This window comes from Heterocephalus glaber, unplaced genomic scaffold, assembly GCF_053883595.1.
Source record: "Heterocephalus glaber isolate CG9 unplaced genomic scaffold, H.glaber_assembly_v1.0 deba00001497, whole genome shotgun sequence".
Taxonomy (NCBI): domain Eukaryota; kingdom Metazoa; phylum Chordata; class Mammalia; order Rodentia; family Bathyergidae; genus Heterocephalus; species Heterocephalus glaber.
Window position 1 is genome coordinate 48,157,358 of NW_028258320.1, and position 19,439 is coordinate 48,176,796.

General features: G+C 41.6%; 1 protein-coding gene across 13 annotated transcripts in view; it reads right to left on the reverse strand.

The window, feature by feature from the left end:
* Nucleotides 1-17,448: 17,448 nt before the first annotated feature.
* Nucleotides 17,449-19,439, reverse strand: part of Pyroxd2 (pyridine nucleotide-disulphide oxidoreductase domain 2) — a 38,013-nt gene continuing 36,022 nt past the window's right edge. For 5 of the 13 annotated variants that reach the window (XR_015440404.1, XR_002392611.2, XR_002392610.2 and 2 more), the window contains 2 exons: nt 19,261-19,422; nt 17,449-19,036 (listed from right to left, as the gene is read on the reverse strand). Coding sequence is in view for 1 of the 13 variants with exons in the window: in XM_087185103.1 (XP_087041229.1) it covers nt 19,389-19,422 (34 nt within the window). In the remaining 12 variants the exon portion in view is untranslated. Of the gene's footprint in view, nt 19,037-19,255; nt 19,423-19,439 lie in introns of those variants that run through there. The other 8 variants (XR_015440399.1, XR_015440401.1, XR_002392604.2 and 5 more) reach the window with 4 other exon arrangements.

The window sequence follows — 19,439 nt, forward strand, 5'->3', positions numbered from 1 at the left end:
ACAGCTTTACCATCAGGTTTATTTATGAATTCCTTCCTTATTCTTACTTATCTTAGAAGCTATTTTTAATTGACTTGACATCTCATGATCGGTTGATCAAAGCACCATTAAAAGTGTTCTGTGTGCGTGTAATTTGCTGCTAACTTGCTGGTAAGCCAAGGCCTTGTCCCGCACATCACCAGTGTGCTGGTTATTGGTGAGAGCAGGTGGCTGAAGAGGAGGAATGGAGAAGCAGGTTATGGGAGGGGTGGAGGTAGTGTAGGACAGAGATGAAGGGGCTGCTTTAGGCAGGAAGGAGGGATAGAAGAAGACTAAAGAGGAGAGAGAAGCTTCAGGAGATGGAGGCTAGAGGTAGAAACAACCTGGAGAGAGCCAGCAAGGGAATAGAACTGAAAAGAAGGAAAGCACCTAGTATGTGTTAGGTCCTATGCCAGAGCCTTTCTACATTTTCTCATGTTATCTTTACAACAAACATAATATCATTAGCTGTAGTTTTTGGAGAGAAATTTGAGTTTTCAGAAAGGTTGATTGGCTTGTCTGGTTATTACTTGGCTATGGGGTAGCAGAGACGATTCTAACAGCATTTTGGCTTCGATCCGGGGTTCTCTCTTTTCTACTTTTCTGATTCCCATTAAAAGGATGATAGAAAAGAAAGAAGACAAAAGAAATAGAAAAAAGATGATGACGATCAACTGTTCTCTGGTTGCAAGCAGCAGGTGGGGATTCTGGCTGGCTTAGAGGGAACAGGGTTTTATTTAATGGCACCAGGTGGCTTTTGAAATCCAGTGGAATAGCATTTTGAAAGGATAACAACCAGAAGTATTCTGGAGTCAGAGAAAGAGAAAGAAATTAACAGCCTTGGGGTGCTTGGTGGAATAAATGTGCTCCAACCATTTCACCACAAGCAAAGTGAGAGTTGAAGTCCTAGGGGAGCGTCTAGTTGGCTGCACTGGGTTGATGGGTGTATATTAAACCAGGAGATATAAAAGCACCAACACAGTACCAGTAGAGGAGAGAGCTCTGACTCTCCAAATGCCATTATAAACGGAGGGGAAATGGGCACTAAATGCCCCCCAAAGAAGTGACTACTACACCAGAACTTTTTAGGTACTGTCTCCAGTGGTCAAGGACTAAAATTCTGGTCTCTCAGACTGCATTAGGGCTGAGACAGGGCCTAGCATATTGAGAATGCCATTGGTAATGCCACCATTATTACCGCCATCTACATCTGGCCATGGTGGGCAAGATTCCCACATCCTCCAACCCAGAACTGGGAAGGAGCATCTCACCTCTTGGGAATTAGTCTTCATGTACTTAGACAAGGTTGCATCAGCAGCTTACAGTTCACAGTGTGGACACACTGCCTTATGAAGACCACTCATCACACAGCGGCCTTTGGAAGCAGATGGCTGGAGTTGAAATTTAGCACCATCACCAGCTATGGAACTCTAAGGAAATGCCCACCATCTCCTCTCTGAGCCTCAGTTTTTTCTGCTGTAAAAGTGTTCTATCATTGTTCTATCAAATGAGATTAAAAATTGTCATAAGTGTGTACACTGAGACTGATACAGACACAATGAAGTATCATTGTAATTTTCACTGTCATCAAGGAAGGCCAGGCTGCTCAGGACAAGTGGAGGGAGTGGGGCAAAAAGACAGCTATAAGCTTCAGTACTAACCAGCCTGGAGGCTGGAAGGGTGGAAGGTGGTGGAAGTGGGGAATGCAATCATTTGGAATTTGAGGTTTTTTTACATTTAGAGCCTTTGGGAGAAAAGAGACTCCTGCACATTCCTTCCTGCACACAACCCAAAGCCAAGATAGCCTCAGGGCAGAACTAAAAACTCAGCCAGTAATTTTAAAGGCTTTGATTAGTCACCTCTAAACTGTCCTCTTTCCCGAGAACGCAATTGCTCAGCCCTTTCTAGCAATTAGGCTTCTTGAGGCTGAGCACTCACAGATCTGAGTGTCTCCGGGCTTCCCCACTTCCCTTGGTTTTGGCAATGGAAGGGAGGGTAGAACCTGAGGTGCTCCCTGTCCTTCGCCCACCTGCAGCTCTTTGGCTATCCTTCCTGCAGCTGTGCTGCAAGATGAGCACTTCAGTCATCGGCCCCTTATAAATCTCCTTGCTCATGTGCTCCACTTCATGCCATCTGCACACACTACAGAATACTTGCTGCCTAATATCCTGATGTTCAAACTCATCCAAATCCTCTGGAATTTCACTGTTTGCACTATTTATGTTCTTGGAGCACAAAACAGAATGACCCAGCCTCTCATCTCTTCATTCTAAATATTTAATACAGGGCCTAGGGACCTAGTCTGTAACAATACGGGCTTGGTTTTACATTGGTCCTTTTATGTATTTTACATGGTCCTCATCATCTTTGCCCTTCAGTGATTGTCCCAGACTTTCTTAAGGTCCCAGTTTCACTCATATCTTCACTGCTTAATTATTTCCTGGAGGCTTCCTGAGGCTATGAGTTCCATTTTATGTTCTGCTGTGTTCCTGGCACTGAATGCAGTGCCTGCTGCATCACAGGTTCTCAGTAGATGCTTGCGGAGAGAATGAACACCTCTCTGCTGCTGCAACAGCCATCCCAGCCCACCTCCACCCCCATCCCAGGTAAGCACTTGGGGGAACTTCCAGGACAGATTTATAATTATAATGATATCCAGAAAGTTTTATTTTTGCCATGGGGCTTCTAAGAACAATAATAGACTTGTTTGAGACTGTCTGGACTACCATATAGAGTAAGAATTACATATGGTTTACTGTAAACTTCAGCATAATTGTATGTTGTGAATTACAGATACACAGTGGGATTCTGATAATAATTTCTAATCACTCCTCACCAAGGATGAGTGAAAATCCTCAGCCAGTATGGTTAAGGAAGTGCCTCTGTTGCCACCTGGCTTGGTTTCATCATTTTTTTTTCTTTTTATTTTTCTATTTTTAAAGATTTTACTGGTACATTTTAGGTATACAACGTAATGACATTCACCATTGGAAATTTGCACCTTTACATAATCTCTCTTGGTTCTTATTTTTTTGCCATTCCCCTACCCTCCCTTCAACCCCTCCATCCCTCTCTATTTACAAAATCTTTCTTTCCATTTTTTCATTTCCTCATATTAACTCAATTACCTTCCTTCCCTTCTTTCCTTTTCCCTACGTCTCCCCCTTCCCCTTCCCCTTTGCCCCTTTTCTTCCTATTTCACATTATCTATTATACCTTTTAGTCCTTATTTACATTTTAAGTTTCTCACACTAGAGAAACTATTTGGTATTTACACATGCGTGTCCTATTTATATCACTTAAGAATATCCCCTCAATGTGCATCTGTTTACCTTTAAATGTCTCTAATTTCTAATTTTTTATGGCTGAGTAGTACTCCATTTTATAAAAACACCACATTTTCTTTATCCAGTCTCCAGTTGATGGGTAATTGGGCTGCTTCCATGTTTTAGCTATTACAAATTTTGCTGCTATGAACATGGGTGCACATATATCACTGTAGTATGTTTCTTTAATTCTTTGGAGAATTTACCCAGCAGAGGAATAGCTGGGTCAAATGGGACTTCCAGTCCTAGTTCTTTGAGGTATGCCCATACTGATTTTCACAGTGGTTGCACCAGTCTACACTCCCACCAACAGTGGAACAGGGTTCCTCTTTCCCCACAGCCCTGCCAGCATTTGTTATTGGTTGATTTCATGATAGCAGCCATTCTTTCTGGGATGAGGTGGAATCTCAGCATTGTTTTCATTTGGATTTCTTGAATGACCAGTGATGTTGAACATTTTTTCATGTTTATTTGCTATTTCTACTTCTTTGTCTGAGAAATGTCTGTTCATTTCAGATGCCCATTTTTGGATTGGGTCTTTAAATTTGGGAGGTCTCATTTTTTTCAGTTCTTTATATATTCTAGATAGTAGACCTTTGTCTGAGGAACAGCAGGTGAAAATTTTTTGCCACATTGTGGGTTGTCTCTCCACACTGTCAGTCATTTCTCTTGCTGTGCAGAAGCTTTTAATAAGAAGAGATCCCACTTGTTGATTGTGCTGGTTCATGGGCAACTGAGGTTTTGTTCATAAAATCTTTTCCTACACCAAAGTCTTCAAGAGTTCTACCTAACCTCTGTTCCAGCCAGTTCAGCATTTCTGTTTTAATATTAAGATCTTTAATCTATTTTGATTTTAGTTTAGTGCATGGTGAGAGATATAGGTCTAGTTTTAATCTTTGGCAAGTTGAAGCCCAATTTTTCCAGCACCATTTATTACAGAGGCTATCTTTCCTCCAGTGAGGGTGTTTGGTTCCTTTGTCAAAGATGAGGTGGCTGAGTGTGTCTGGAGTTGTTTCTGCATATTCTAATCTGTTCCACTGGTTCTCAGGTCTGTTTCTTTGCCAGTTAAAAAGTTAAAAAATAAATAAATAAATAAACAGTGTTGGAAGACCTTTAGTACCTAATTTTAAGACTTTTTCTAAAGCTACAGTAATCAAGGCAGTGTTGGTGTAAGGAAAGACATATAGATCATTTGAATAAAACAGAGGATCTAGAAATAGAACCACACATATATAGTCCACTGAGTTTTGAAAGATTATTTAACATTAGCATTTTATAGAATATAAACTCAATTCAAGAGCTGAGAAAGAGATAGTGTTTTCAGCAAATGGCACTAGAACACCTGGTATCCCTACATAAAAAATTAACCTCAACCCTTTATTTCCATATATGAAAATAATTTGAAGGGATCTATGAACCTAAATATGAAAGCCTAAAAGTATAAAACTTTAAGAAGAAATTATAAGGGAAAATGTTTATGAATTCAGGGTAGGCAAGGACTACCTAGTATACAAAAGACATGATGTATAAGAGAAAAAAATTGATAAATGAGATTCCATCAAAATTTAGAACTTTAAATGACATCATTAAAATGAAAAGTAGTCCTTAAACAGACCATATTTACAATGCATATAACCTATGAGCAGAATATATAAAGAATTCTTAGAGCTCATTAATAGCCCAATTAAAATGTAGATGTAAGAAGATGATAAATAGCCAGTACCAGCACAAGGAATGGTGTGCAACTCTAGAATCAGAAAAATACTAATCAGTACAATAACAAGATTGAATTATACACTCATTAGGGAGATGAAGTCAAAAGTTTTAAAAGCCTTGTCATGACTTTTTCTTTTTGTTGGATTCTCCCGCTTTGCGTTTAATTTGTCACGCCCAATGGATTCATTCTGCTGGGTTTCCTGGGGTTGTGATCCTCACTGTCTTTTCCTAGGGTATTGTCTAAAATTTTTTGGATTGCCGTTTTGATATTCATGAAGTTCCTGAGGTGCTCTTTATCATGAAAGTATTTTATTTCTCCATCAGTTTTGAAAGATAGTTTTGTAGGGTACATCAATCTGGGTTGGAGGCTGTTTTCCTTTAGGGCTTGAAATACATCACTCCAAGCTCTTCTTGCCTTGAGGGTTTGCATTGAGAAGTCTGCTGTGATTCTGATGGGCTTTCCTTTGTATGTGATTTGTTTCTCTTCTCTCACTGCTTGTAGAATTTTTTTCTTCTGTTGGATTTTTGGAATCCTAACTATTATATGCCTATGTGTAGATTTTTTTTGATTAAGGCTAGTTGGAGTCCTATATGCCTCACTTATCTGTATGTCAAGTTCTTTCCCCATCCTTTAGAAGCTTTCTGCCATCACTTCTGTGAACAGTTTTTTTATGTTATCTGCACTCTCTCTTGTTTCTTCATTCTTCATTCCAATCAGTCTTATGTTATTCTTCTTTGCATCGTCTAGCAGCTGCTGGATTGATTTCTCCTGTTCCCTTGCAATTTTAAAGCAATTTTTCTTTTCCTGGTCAGTAATTGCAATCTTATCTTCCATATGTGAAATTCTGTCCTCACATTGGCTCATTCTGCTGCATAGACTTTCAGTGGAGTTTTTAATCTCTTGGAAATCTGTTTGCATCTGTTTTATGGATTCCATTTGTTTCCTATGTTGGGATTCCGTCATGTTCTTCAGATCCTCTATTTTTTATCTGTGTCTTCTCTAGATTTATTAATCATGTCTTGCACCATGAGCAAAATCTTTGCTGTTATCTGAGTAATTATTTCTGATTTCATTTTTCCCAGATCCTCTTTTGTTGCCAGTTCAGAGAGTCCAGGTGGTTGAGTATCAGATTGTTCCTTCTCCTTTTCCTTTGGGGTTGCTGTAGGTGATCCAGAAGTCTGTTTCTGAGGCTTGTTTACATGCCTTCTCATTTCCACGGGGCAGGGGGGGGTGCTTCTGGTGCTCGCGCAGCTCACCTTCTCTGCCCTAGGAGCTTGGGATGGCAGTGGGGGAGCTTCCTTCCGGGTTGTGGGACCGGCTCACCTTCTCTGCCCTAGGAGCTTGGGATGGCGGAGGGGGAGCTTCCTTCCGGGTTCTGGGACCAGCTCACCTTCTCTGTCCTAGGAGCTTGGGGTGGCAGCGGGGAGCTTCCTTCCAGATTCCGGTTTCATCATTTATGTGCTGCTGGTCCTCATATCCCACCTTCCAGCAGATTCTGCCCTGCCTCGCTGAGTTCAAGGATGTTCAGTTCCTAGTACCAGAGTTCCTCTGTTAGTAACAGCAGATTTCTCCAGTTCTGTTTGCAGTCATACACACTTCAAATTTTAAATTAAAAAGATGAAAATGGAACAGTTGGACTAAGGTTCACAGAATAAGAATTAGAAGAGACATTAAAGAGTATAGAGTCTAGGGACAGCAAATAGTTTTCTATCTCAGGTCCCAGTGCCAATCACTGCTGTGTCTGGACTTTGCCAAAAAGAATGCTGAGATCATCTGGTGATGTTGCCACAAGCAAAGGATGAGGAGTTGGTGACATATGCCACATATTAGTCCTCCTAACAGAAAGGCGGAATGTCCTACTGGGCAAGGGAAGTTAAAATAACACTGGTATTTTAGGAAAATTGAAAGCTAGTAGCAGAATTAGTGTTTCTTTTACTCAATATCAACTGATATTCGAAATCACTTTCAAACCAACAAGGCTGGTAAAAAATTAAAAAAATAAAGAATCAGGAGGAAGGGAATAGGAATGCAGATATGAGGGGTGGAAATGATTGAAGTATGTTTTAGGCATGTACAAACATGCCAGAATGAAACCCATTATTCTGTATAACAAATACATACCCCCCATACACCCACAGGGGAAAGAAAAAATAGTAATAAGAATGCCTGGCCCTGGTTGAAGCAAAATAGTTCTAAATCCAAACACTGGTGAAATCCAAACAGCCATCTGCAACTCCAGGTGATTTCCATCCTGAGTGCTGGTGACTCCAGCTAATTTCCATACTGAGTGCTGGTAGCAGTGATGGGAACAGAGAGATGATAAACCAGTGCTTGCTCCTCCTGTGGACCAGGTGCAGTGGATTTTATGGGCCAGTCATGTAAGGAGAGTCTTGGCTCCAGACAGGTTTCTGCAAACTCTCTCAAATTCAGCAGAAGGGAAGTTGCTATTCTATGAGGACCAATCAAATTGGATCCCAGGGCATAAAATGTTAAAGATGTTTTAAAAACTTGTAATTTAAAGAAAAAGACAGAAGAAGGTGGTAAGACACAAAAGCATTCATGCACTTATACCACAGACAGCTACAAAATAAACTAATAGGATAAAAAAAGATTACATGTTGTAACTTGTGTGGTCTCTGAATTTTGATACTAGAAGTACAGCATAAAATTTCAGTTTAAAAATTCCAAAACCAAAATGTCCAATTATAGGGACTGTTCAAGTAAGTGAAGGCTAAATATACCTAATGGATTATTGTGCACCTATTAAGTATTATAGTTAGTATGACTATAAGGGTTTAGAACAATGTGGGAGGTGTTTGTTATGAAGGTATGTGAAACCACAGTATTGTAAACACAGAATAATCAAAACTAGGGAACACCTGCTACTTGGGAAACCGAGGCAAGAGGATTGAAAGCTCAAGGCCAATCTGGGCAATTTAGTGAGATGTCTCAAAAAAATTTAAAAGGGCTGGAAATGTAGCTTAGTGTGAAGGCCCTGTGTTGAATCCCCAGTACTACAAACAGACACACACACACACACACACACACACTCTGGGTCAAAAGTGTTTCACTGGAAAAAGCCATATTCATTGCTTTCTGGAGTAAGGAAGGGTGGCTATTATGCATTAAATGCCGTTATGTTGCTTTCTTTTGGCATTTTTATTTATCTATCAGGCATCAAAATATTAACACATTTGTGCTCAAGAGCTGTAACCAAGGGTGATTTTTTTCTATTGTTAGTTTTTCTTACATTAGCCCTTGTTTATTGTAGCAATACTAGAAAAGAGATAAACAAAAAGTAAGATAAAATAATGTTCATAATTCTGCCCTAGATGGATAATGTTTAGGTATTTTCTTTCCATACATTTTAATATGCAGAAAGACTTTTCAGTCCATTTATTTTATAAAATTTTGATCATACTCTGTATGTGGTAAATATTTTCTGGATTTTTTGGTACTAGGAATTGAACTCAGGACCTTGCGCCTACCAGGCAGAGGCGGTGCCACTGAGCTAAATCCATGGCCCCTGTATGTTGTGAATATTCATAAGCATCCCCTTGTAATAGTTGGTGTCCTCTCCTCAGGGAGCAAGTTCAGAAGCAGTCAGATCACAGAAGAGTCTGTAATCCAACCAGTTCTCTATGTTGCATCTATAAGATGTTAGAGCTAAGAGCAACATAATGAATGCGATGTGATTGAAAAATATGATGAATGTTAAATTAAAAAAATTATTATAGTAAAAGGGACATTACCATTAATCCTCTAAAAGGTCCTCCCTTGCTTCTAAAACCTTATCCCATTGTTCTTGCCACTTTCTGAAGCAGTTCTACAAGTTCTTTTTCATGAGTGTCTTTGGTTGTGGTGTTGTAGCTGCCTCAATATTCTGAATCAATTCAAAACATTTACCTTTCATTGTCATTTTGACTTTGGAGAAGAGCCAGAAGTCACAGATGCCACATCCAGTGAATATGGATGAGGACACACTATTATTATTATTATTATTATTATTATTGGTAACCGGGGATTGAACTCGGAATCTTGCCCTTGCGAGGCAGGCAGCAGAACCACTGAGCTAAATCTCCGGCCCCTCAAACTATTATGTTTTTACAAGCCTGCCTTTCCACTGGGTGGCGCAGCAGCAACATTCACTGTATTTTTTATCACACCTCCTAAAGACACTCACAAAAGAGGAATTTCAGAACAGCTTCAGAAAGTCACAAGACTGATAAGTGTGTGCAAAGTTAGAGGGAGTGTTTTAAGGGGAATTAATGCAATACATCTTTTACTTTAATAAATTTTTAAAATTTTATTTCACCATGTATCAGTTTCCACAGAAGCAGGTCCCTTCCTCACAATCTGATGAGCTTTTAACTTTTGTCTTAGAACAAAACTGTGAAAGGTAGGACAGCTTATAAAAGCCCTTGCTCCTTTCAAATGGTGTGTGGACAGGCAAATATCAAGTGTTTGCAGGAAGCTCTTGGCCTGGAGCTGGCTCACCTTCCCTGCATCTCCAGGCTCCCTTGCCACCTGTTACATAGGTATCAACACACGTCATCTGTTCCAGGCCTGAGCTGGGAGCTCTTCCAGGCGAGGGATGCCCCCAAGCTGCCTGATGCTACAGCAGGGACAGGAGGTACACAGTGAAGAGAAGCAATGAGGGCCTGTGCCTTCCCAACCAGATGCAAAGAACATGAGAAGGATGTCCAGTCCTGGGGTTTTGAGTGACTTAGAGCCACTTAGAGGGCCTGTAATCATTTTCTGAGCTTTGATAACAAAGTACCAAAACTGGTTGGCTTAAAATAACAGAAGTTTATTCTCTCACAGTTCTGAAGGCCAGAAGTCCAAAATCAAGGTATCAGAAGGGTCATGCTCCCTTGAAGCTTTAGAAAAGGACACTTCCTTGTCTCTTTCAACTTTTAGTCGCCCCAGGTGTCCTTGGTTGTGGCAGCATAGCTCCCATCTCTGCTTCTGTCTTCACACGGCCATCTTCCTGCATATCTTCCCTCAGTGTCTATGTCTTCCTGTGATGGTGGTGGTGGTGGTGTGTGTGTATCCCAATTTCCCTCTCCTTCTCAGGAGCCCAGTTCTATAGGATGAGGTCTCACCTTGATGACTCTGTCTAAGTTTGATTATATATATGCAAAGACTGTATTCCTCAATAAGGTTACAGTTACAGGTAGCAAGGGTTAGAACTACAGTGTACCTGGGCCAGGGAGTTAGCTCAGTGGTTCTGCCACCTGCCTCGAAAGCGCAAAGTCCTGAGTTTGATCCTTGGTACCAAAAGAAGAAAGAAAGACCGGGCTGGGGGGGCGGGGAAGAAAGTAAGAAAGAAAGAAAGAAAGAAAGAAAGAAAGAAAGAACTACAGTGTACCTTTTTAGGGGACACAATTCAACCCGTAACAGGACCAACAAGGGCCTACAGAATTAGTCCTCTTTCACTATTTCAGATGCATCTGGAAGGATTAACTAAAGAGAACAAATAAAATATCTGAAAATCTTATAAATCTCCTCCCTAACAATCAAAGATTTTCTAGAACCCCCAGACAAAATTTTTTGAGAGGGAAGGGGTCCATGATAATTAAAGCTTTGGAAAAGTCACTTAACTTCTCTGGGCCTCAGTTTTCTAATTTATGAATGGAGCTGATACAGTGATTTTGAAGGTGTTGGCCTTGACACCCTGGTGGGGTGTGAGTGTCATTCTAATCACTATCAAGTGGCCCTACCTTGAAATCTTCCCTGTGCTTCTTCTAAGTGGTTCACACACACCTTCCATGGACTCTCCCTCTTATGTACAATTAAAGGCTACTTGCTAGCAAACCACAAAAATTTGGTATTCACAAACTAAAATTAGTGTTCCCAGAGTTTACTGAGGACTCAAATTTGCTATTGTACACTACACTTTACATAGATGGAACTTTTTTTTTTTTTGCTTCTTAGTTGGCTTTTTAGCAGTTGTTTTGAGCTGCTGTAGTTTTTGGTTGCTGTTACTCATACTTTTTATTTATAAATTACTATTGATTTTGTGTCCTCATTGTCTGTTTAGCCTGATAAGCGTTTTTGGTTTGGCCTACAGTGGAAAATACTATTTACTTCAAGACAAATTTTGGCTTATAAATATTTAGATATAACATGTACATGAATAACAGTTCAAAAATTAATCTCATGTGTCCCCACTGCTAAAGGAGAAATGTACATAATCCCCTATGGTTTGGTTGTATGGTAGAGGGTCTATTGGTCCCAGTTTCCCCAGGACAGAGAGATTTGCCATGATGCAAACTTTCAGTGCTAAAACTGGAAAAATTCCAGGCAAACTGTATATTTGGTCACATTATATATGATTGTTTGCCTGTGGTTGTGAACTATTTTAATAACTTTCATTTTACAATCAGGGTTAGCATAATAAAATGAGTGAGTTATTTTTGAGACCAGAAGGAATTCATCCATAGTATAAAACCGAGTACATAATGGTAGGGTCTTTTCTTTTAACACAACTAGGAAATGAGTCATGCAAATTGCATGTTCAGCAGGTTTAGTGAATGTCTTCATTCTGCTCCTCTGCAAGTCTCACCTCCTGCTCCGCCTAAGCCCCACCCTCCCAATTACCAAATTCAGGAGTGAAGTGGAATAGCAGGGATGTTGGTGTTCTTTGACTCTATTCAACTGGGTATATAAAGAAAAATGTTTAGAAGCTGGTGTTAAAGAACTTGGAGTGTTTCTCCCTGTATGAAAAAAACTTAAAACGCTCCATTTTCAAGATGAAATAGTTAACTCTGAATGGAAAAGTACTGGCAGTTAACACTAACTGCCTGAAAAAGCTCTAGCATTTAAAGGATCCCTGAGCAAACGGGACCTTGGGAGAGAAATCAACTAGTAAGAAAGAAAAATAAAGCCATGATAGCTAAGACTAAGTAGAAACAGAGTAATCACAAAGTCACGGGAACATCTGCTTCCCAGGAAGTCCCAGAATAAATAACAGACAGTATTATGAAGAAGTTCAAACTCAAATTAGGAGAGAGGCCAAGGAACTGCCTTATACAGAGAAAAATAAAATTTAGGTGTTGTCAGGAGAAGATTGTAACCTCTGCAGTACTTGGCCAATGAGAAACTTCCAGAAGAGGCCTGCGTGCTAGGGGATAAATTGCTCCCTGTAACAGTGCTGGGTGTGCCTGGTCAGCAGATGCCCAGCCTTGAAAGACTGATTAAAAGACTTCACGTTCACTGCTCTTCTTGCCTCTGAAGTTCACTCTTTGGATCTGGAAAAGTGAATGCATTTCTCACACTCCCTCCCTAACCTATGCTGGAAGCCCATGGCTGCAGTTTCACTTTAGTGTAGCTTAAGGTTCTAGCCAGTACAGAGAGTAGGAATCAGCCCCGTGAAGTCCTGGCTGAGAATTACCTCAATGACAGGGCCTTCTCCCTGTCCTGGGGAGATCTCAAGTCTGGCCTCCTTGGCATATGTCCACTATGGATGCTCTCTCTTATCTGGCCCCACTGTTCTGCAGGAAAGGGAGTAGAGGAAAGAGAGCTGCTAGTTATTTACTGTCTATTTATTTGTGTGTCTTCAGTGTGTCAGAATTTAGATTAGGGACTTTTTGCTTTTCACTTAATGTAACTTAGTCCTCCAAAAATGCTATATAGTATTGTAGACCAGGAGCTTGAGCTGAAATTCAAGCCTGGCCATCCTCACCTGGCTTACCTCATACCCACTTGACTGCCTTTGTGGTCCCAAGAAACCCAGGTCCCAAGAAAACCCACTTTTAAACTGTGAAAGGGACAGAGCCTTAAAAAACCCAAACAAACAAACAAGGGGCTTATAATTTGAGACCACCATGAATTTTGCCTGGAATAGAAGCTCCTCGTGGATCCGTCCTTAGAATTCATTACCCACAGTTTTCCCCAAATCCTAGGTATCTCAAGCCCACTCTCCAGGCCACTCCAAGGGCAGAGCATGCTGGCCACTGTAAGCTGGTGGAGCCATCACAGGAGGCAGCTTCTTCTCCACATACCTTCATCTTCTCCTAAATGGCGGTGTCTGTTCTGATGTGAGAATGTGTCTGCCTTCTTTCCAGAGGAGTTGCCCTTAACAGCGGGTAGGTGACCTTGTTGTGACCTGATTTCTGCTCAGCCGTGGGCTTTTTTTGTCCCTTGGCAAGGGACAGACACAGCATTGTACACAGGGTTAACACTGGGGATGCTATTTATTTAACTGCTGATCCCACTTATGTGGAATTAATTTACCCCATGATTATAACTCACCGTGCTTCCTGCCTTGACGGGCTTCTATAATTCACACCTGACTGCTCCATTATGCACCCACTTCCTGGGCTCAGGAGAAGCAGTTGGAAGCCTAGTCTCAGGGTGACTCACATTAGGAGTCCACTCTGAGCAGAAGAGAGTTTTTCTCATTATAGACTGAGGAGGGTTATTATAAAAACAGTGCTGGTTTCCTCCTCCAAACAACCAGTTCCCTTTAAGTCCTCTTTTCCAAGGAAGTGTGCTTACTATTATTAAACTTCTTTCCAACTCCACATCTGGTTCCCAGTCTCTGCAGTGTGCACAAGAGTCTTTGGCTTCTTTAGCAGAAACTTGGCCCTTGGTTCCCATCTGCCCTCAGCCCCTAACAAAAGCTATCTGGCCATGCAGTCCTATAGTAGTGTGTCGTAGAGGGGTCAGCTGCTCTAGGGGTATTGCTTCCAAGGTGTGCAAACTTATCTGACTAAAATCAAGGGTTGCTGACTACAGCTCTACAGATAAGGGCTCCAGGCCAGGGTCTCTCGCTTATCTTTTGGTAGAGGTGAACAAGGGACCATTTGCATTGTGTCTGCTGGTATCAGGGGTCTTTTACAGAGATGAGGACAAGCCACACTTGGCTTCCCAGTGACGCCTCTACATTGACCTCCTGGCCTGGCAGAGAGTGGGGCATGATAGGTTGAAGGCCTGACGCTGGCCTCCTGGTAATAAGTTCCCATTCCTAACTCACTCCTGCCTCTGGAGAGGTCCTGTGGGTTCTGGGGTTTGCCCCTTGGCCTCTGTCAGCATTGTGAATGGGACCCATTAAACCAGTGGACATCTTCTAGCATGTGGGTGTCATCCTCAATGTCTTCTTCAGCAAACTCCCCACTGGCTGTAGAATGAAGCCCTCTCTTCAGCCAGATGGCAGGTTCTTAGGTGTGTGATCCTCTTGCCTGGCCTGGTTCCCATCGTTGCTCTTCACAAATCCTTTTCCATCCTTCTTCACCTGACAGTGTGTCCAAGGTCCCTGCCTATCCCCACTTCCCTGCCTTTGGCACATGGCCCTCTCCCTGGCAGAGCTCCCATGATGCTCTTCTCAACTTTTGCGTGCATCAAGTCTCACCCTTACCTGTGCTACCACCATTCCCATCCTCTCTGCTGTAAGAAACACTTCCTGGCCCTGTGATTTCTGGGCAACTGTCTCTCCATCCAGTCCCATGAGTGTGCTTATACAGATCTCCATGACACTGGAGCTGTGCACAGTTCTTACCTGAGAGTTCTTTATTGTGCCCATGGGACTGCGAATGCTCTGAGAACCAGACTACTGCTTCACATACATAGATAACACTACACAGAAGACGATCAACAACCATGGGACTTGATGACCACACAGTTGTCTCCTGGTTGAATCTAGAATGTAGCTTCTTGCATAGGACATGAATTTTGATGTCAGCCTTTTGATGTTATAGTTCAAATGTTAATTATGCCAACAACTAGCTCTGTGACCACAAGCAAAGTATTTAATCTCACTGGGCTTGCTTCTTCATCTGTAAAACACCAATTGATGGTGGAGGGACCATGGATATAAGTAGAGTAATGCATGGGGCATACTTGGTTAGTGCAGTGCCTAGCATTGAATTAGGACTCAAAACTACAGCCATTGTTAGTACCTGACTCCTTTTGGAGTTGGTCCCTCTTCTGCACTGAGCATTAATCAACAGCCAATTAATAGACACTGGTTTTAGGGGAAGCATCTGTGAGACTGTTGAAATGTTTTGGAAATTCAACATGGAAAGAAGTCAGAGTGAGCTGCAGTCCATTTTTCCCAGATTCTCAACAGCAGCAGGTGGACTTGTCAGCTGGCTCTCCACACAGTGCAGAGCCCTTCCCAGGTGGGAAACCAGCACTTGTCTTCTGACCTTGAACGTAACAAACAGCCCCTGAGAAAGGTAGTTCCAATTACAGTCAGAGTTGGAGGAACTCTTTCAGGGCAGAATGATTTATTGACCAGAAATACAGCACAACAGTTCAACAGACTTCTGTCTTTGGCAAACAGCCCTGCCTACTTACTTCTCTCTTGCTCTGGTGTATTGATCTGTGTGGGTGAGTTGGTGCTGTATATTGTAGAAGTGTGTGTGTGTGTGTGTGTGTGTGTGTGTGTGTGTGTTGAGGTCTGTCAATGGAAGGGAATCTTGCTCTTTTTGTCTTTGCATCAGATGGCTTTAATTTCACTCTCTTGCTTTACTTAGGTCAAGAATATTTCAAAATATCTCTCATTCTATCTGATCCTTATGTTTCTGACACGTATGTTTGTAAGAAAACTAGTCTTTATAGTGTGCTTTGTGTCAGGCAAAATATGTCCACCTTCCCCCCCACTGGACACAAAAGTAACCAAGACCTGGCAGAGTGAAGGAACTTGCCCAACATCAAATGGTGGTTAAACTATGATCCACATCTAGGTGGTCCCAGTGATGGTTCACCCTGGGCTTTGCCTTTCTGGGGAACAGTTGGCCATCTGCCATAGGAACAAAGTCCAGATCACAGGGCCATTGGAAACATAAATGCTTTGGAAGGTAGGGGCACAATTTCAATTCATATCAGAATAGTGTATTCCCATCAGGTGCATAGTGTGAGGCCTTCTCCCTGGTATTAGTTATTTATTGCTGTGTAACAGATCACTACAAACTTAACAGCTTCAAGCAACATATATGTATTATGTGTGTCATGTCATGGTTCCTCTAGGTCAGGAATCCAGGCACTGCTTAGCTAACCCCTCCACTTAGTCTTGTAAGCCTATAACCAAGAAGTTGACTACATTCTTGGCTGGAAGCTTGACTGGGATTGCTTCCACATCCCTGCTTACATGGTGTTGATAGCACCCAGTTCTCCAGCTGCAGCACTGCATGCTTCAGTCATTTGAGGACTGCTGAAGTTACATGCTACTTGGGGTTCCTCAGTGTGGAACAGAGGGCCAGGATGAGAATCTTGCAAGGTGGGTGCTATCATCTCATGTGATATATCCTGTTTATATCCTGTCATCTTTGTCATTATTTGTAAGAAGCAAGTCGAAGGTCTCACTCACACTGGGATGGAGAAGTTTGCACAAAAGCCAGGACTCCAGCAAGCAGGGATCATGGATGGGGGGCACTAAGGGATTGCTCACTGTGTCCTGTGTCTTTGTCTTTCTTTTTTACTCTTCTTCTTCATTTCTCTGTACTAGTCTAGATTCAGACACAAGACTTTGCCAGTGCATGAGAATTGTATAATAATGATGCTAATAAACAATATCATTATATTCCAGGCACCTTGTTAATTTTTATATACTGTCTGTACAGAGAGCAACATCCCAAGTGTAGAGCCCAGTTTTTCAGAAAGTGAACACAGGAGTGTAACCATCACATGGATAGAACTGAGGGTATTACCAGTGCCCCAAAGCCCTCCTCAGCCTCCCTTCTAGACTTTAACACTCTCAGAGGTGAATTTCTAAAAGGATAGACTACTTTAGCCTGTTTTGGTCCATTTTATAAATAGAGTCCTGCAGCATGAAATATTTTGTTTGAACATAGTACTGTTCCATGGTCCTCGGGTGTCCATTCCTACTGCCCAATGCTGTATGCACTGCAGTGTACTAGTCCATTCTACCACTGATGAGCTTTGAGTAATTTCCAGTTTGGAGGTGACACTGCCGCTAAAAGCAGACTGGTACAGGTTGAGGATCCTTCATCTGAAAATCTGAAATCCAAAACTTCCTGAGTTCTGACACTTAAAATATTTCAGATTCTGGAAAGTTTCATATTTTAGATTTTTTAGATTAAGTATGCTCAACCACCAAAGCCTATGCATGTATCTCCAAATATAAAAAACTCTGAAATCTGTGTATTTCCCATGAGGGATACTCAACCTGTGTGTCTTTTGTTGAGCACAGTAAACAGACCTGTTGGCTGATTCATATAGTCATATGGTCTACATATTTTGGTAAATTACATTTAATATATAACCTCTTTAAGGAAGGCAGCATCATCCCCTCTATACACAACCGTGTTTGTGCCTCTTAGGTTTCTCTGTAGGTCCTAACAGATTGAATAGGAGGAAAGGCCAAGTGGTGCACGAACAAAGTAGAGTTCTGGGTCAAATACATTATTACTGTTACAGATTCCTTTATTACTTTTTCTTAAGGGAAGCACTGTTTTATAAGATTTCTGCATACTAAGCAAATGTCCTTTTCTCAGTATCTTTTAATTTATCTTCCCATTCTCTTATTAATCAAAGATACATCTAACCAGCTGCAGAACTGCTGACCCAACAACTTGCATTAGAGAGCTGACAAAATTCAGATAAAGCCAGAGGAAGTCCAGGTGTGGGCTGACCTCTGCAGCCTCCTTCCAAGAACAAGGATTTCTGCTGGGCTGTTGAAACACTGAGACCATCTTAGCGCCCCCTGTATGATGTCATGGAAACTTTAGGTGATTAAGGACCTCACACCTCCACAGAGGTTTCTAAAACCCATAACCATATCTGAAATCCTCTGATTTATGACCAACAGATACATCGAGGAACAAGTCATTCCCAAATCATTTGGAATAGGCCGCCTAGGTAGTGATTTTAAAGTTTCAAAACTACATCTATTTACTTTATATTTCTTTTTAAGATGTGTCTAAGATGGGTTACATGAGGATAGTGGGATCAAACTGTCACTAAGTTGCCCAGACTTCAGGCTACTCCTGACACTGTTTCTGTTCCTCTCCATCTTTGTCTTTCTTTCTCTCTGATTCTGTCTCTCTCTGTATATGTATGATATGTATATGTACACGCGTATGTATCACATATATGATATCTATTTCTACCATCTGTCAATTAACAAAATTGGGATTCTACTGCATCTCAGTTTTTGTTAGCACTTTCCTATGTGATTAAAAAGTATTTTAAAAATATAAATATTAAATCACTATTTGGTATTCCATCAATGTGGTTATTAGAATTAAACAAATTCTCTATTTTGGGATGTTTAGGCTGTTTCCAATATTTTGGCATTACAAATAACACTGCATGAATATGCCTGTATCTAAATCACTGGAGACAACACTGATATTTTCTTTATGAAAGATGTGGGATAACAACAAAACACATGGATATTGGCTTTTGACTCCATTATGAAATACAGATGTATGCCACTGATAACAGAACATAAGAATGTCTTTTTGGCCTGTGCTGGTAATTTTCTGTTATGCATAAATTTTCTAAATTGTGTAGGTAAAATGTGATCGTTTGGTGTTAACTGCATTTAATTGATTCCTCATGAGGTTAATTTTTTTTTTTTTGGTTTCTGTCTGTCTCTCTCTCCTGCATTTAGCATTTCTTCCTGTAACTTCCTGCGTCCTCACACCCCCACCAAATGCCCTCCTGTGCCTTGCTTGTCTCCACTCCTGCATTCCAGCCTTTACTGTGGGTGTGACATCAATGTCCAACAGAAGAATTCAGTGCTTGTCAACTCCTCTGCAAACTGCAAGGCCTGAAGCTGGTCAGCCGCCTCTGTCATTTTTCCAACTAGGATGGCAGAATCCCTCCCAGAGCTGTAAACCTCAGGTGTGACTGAGCCTCTGGTCTCCATCTCCCAGGGCCATCAGTGCAGAAGTGCTGGCTGTAGGATGTAATGACTTAGCCAGGTGAGCTTCCTGCCATGTCAGCTTCTCACAGGATCTTGCCTCAGAGGAAGTGTTCCCTCCTGCTTTCGGGAAACAGGCAACTGTAAATCAGGTAAAGATGTGACTTATTTATCCTTGTAAGAGTTTTATGTGCTGGAATTATCGAGGGACCCATTTGCCTGATTCATGACCAATTTGTGGAGTCATCACTTAGAGAAAGACTAACTCACCCTGCTCAGCGGGCTGGCATGAACAGGGGTTGTGAGGCCGAGGCACCCCATGGTGGGAGGCCTGATTTTGCCCCTCCATCTGCACTGACCGTTACCTTTCAGAGAGTTCAGACACATGATGGGAAATCACAGAACAGTAGGAAACTCTTCCTCCTGGTGCTGTAACAGCTCTTCCCCTCCCCAGGCCACATCCCAGTTCCTCTTCTGTAGGAAGGAATGTTTGCTAGGACCACAGCTGCACTCTTGTGATCCAAGACCTGGAAGGAAGGCATTG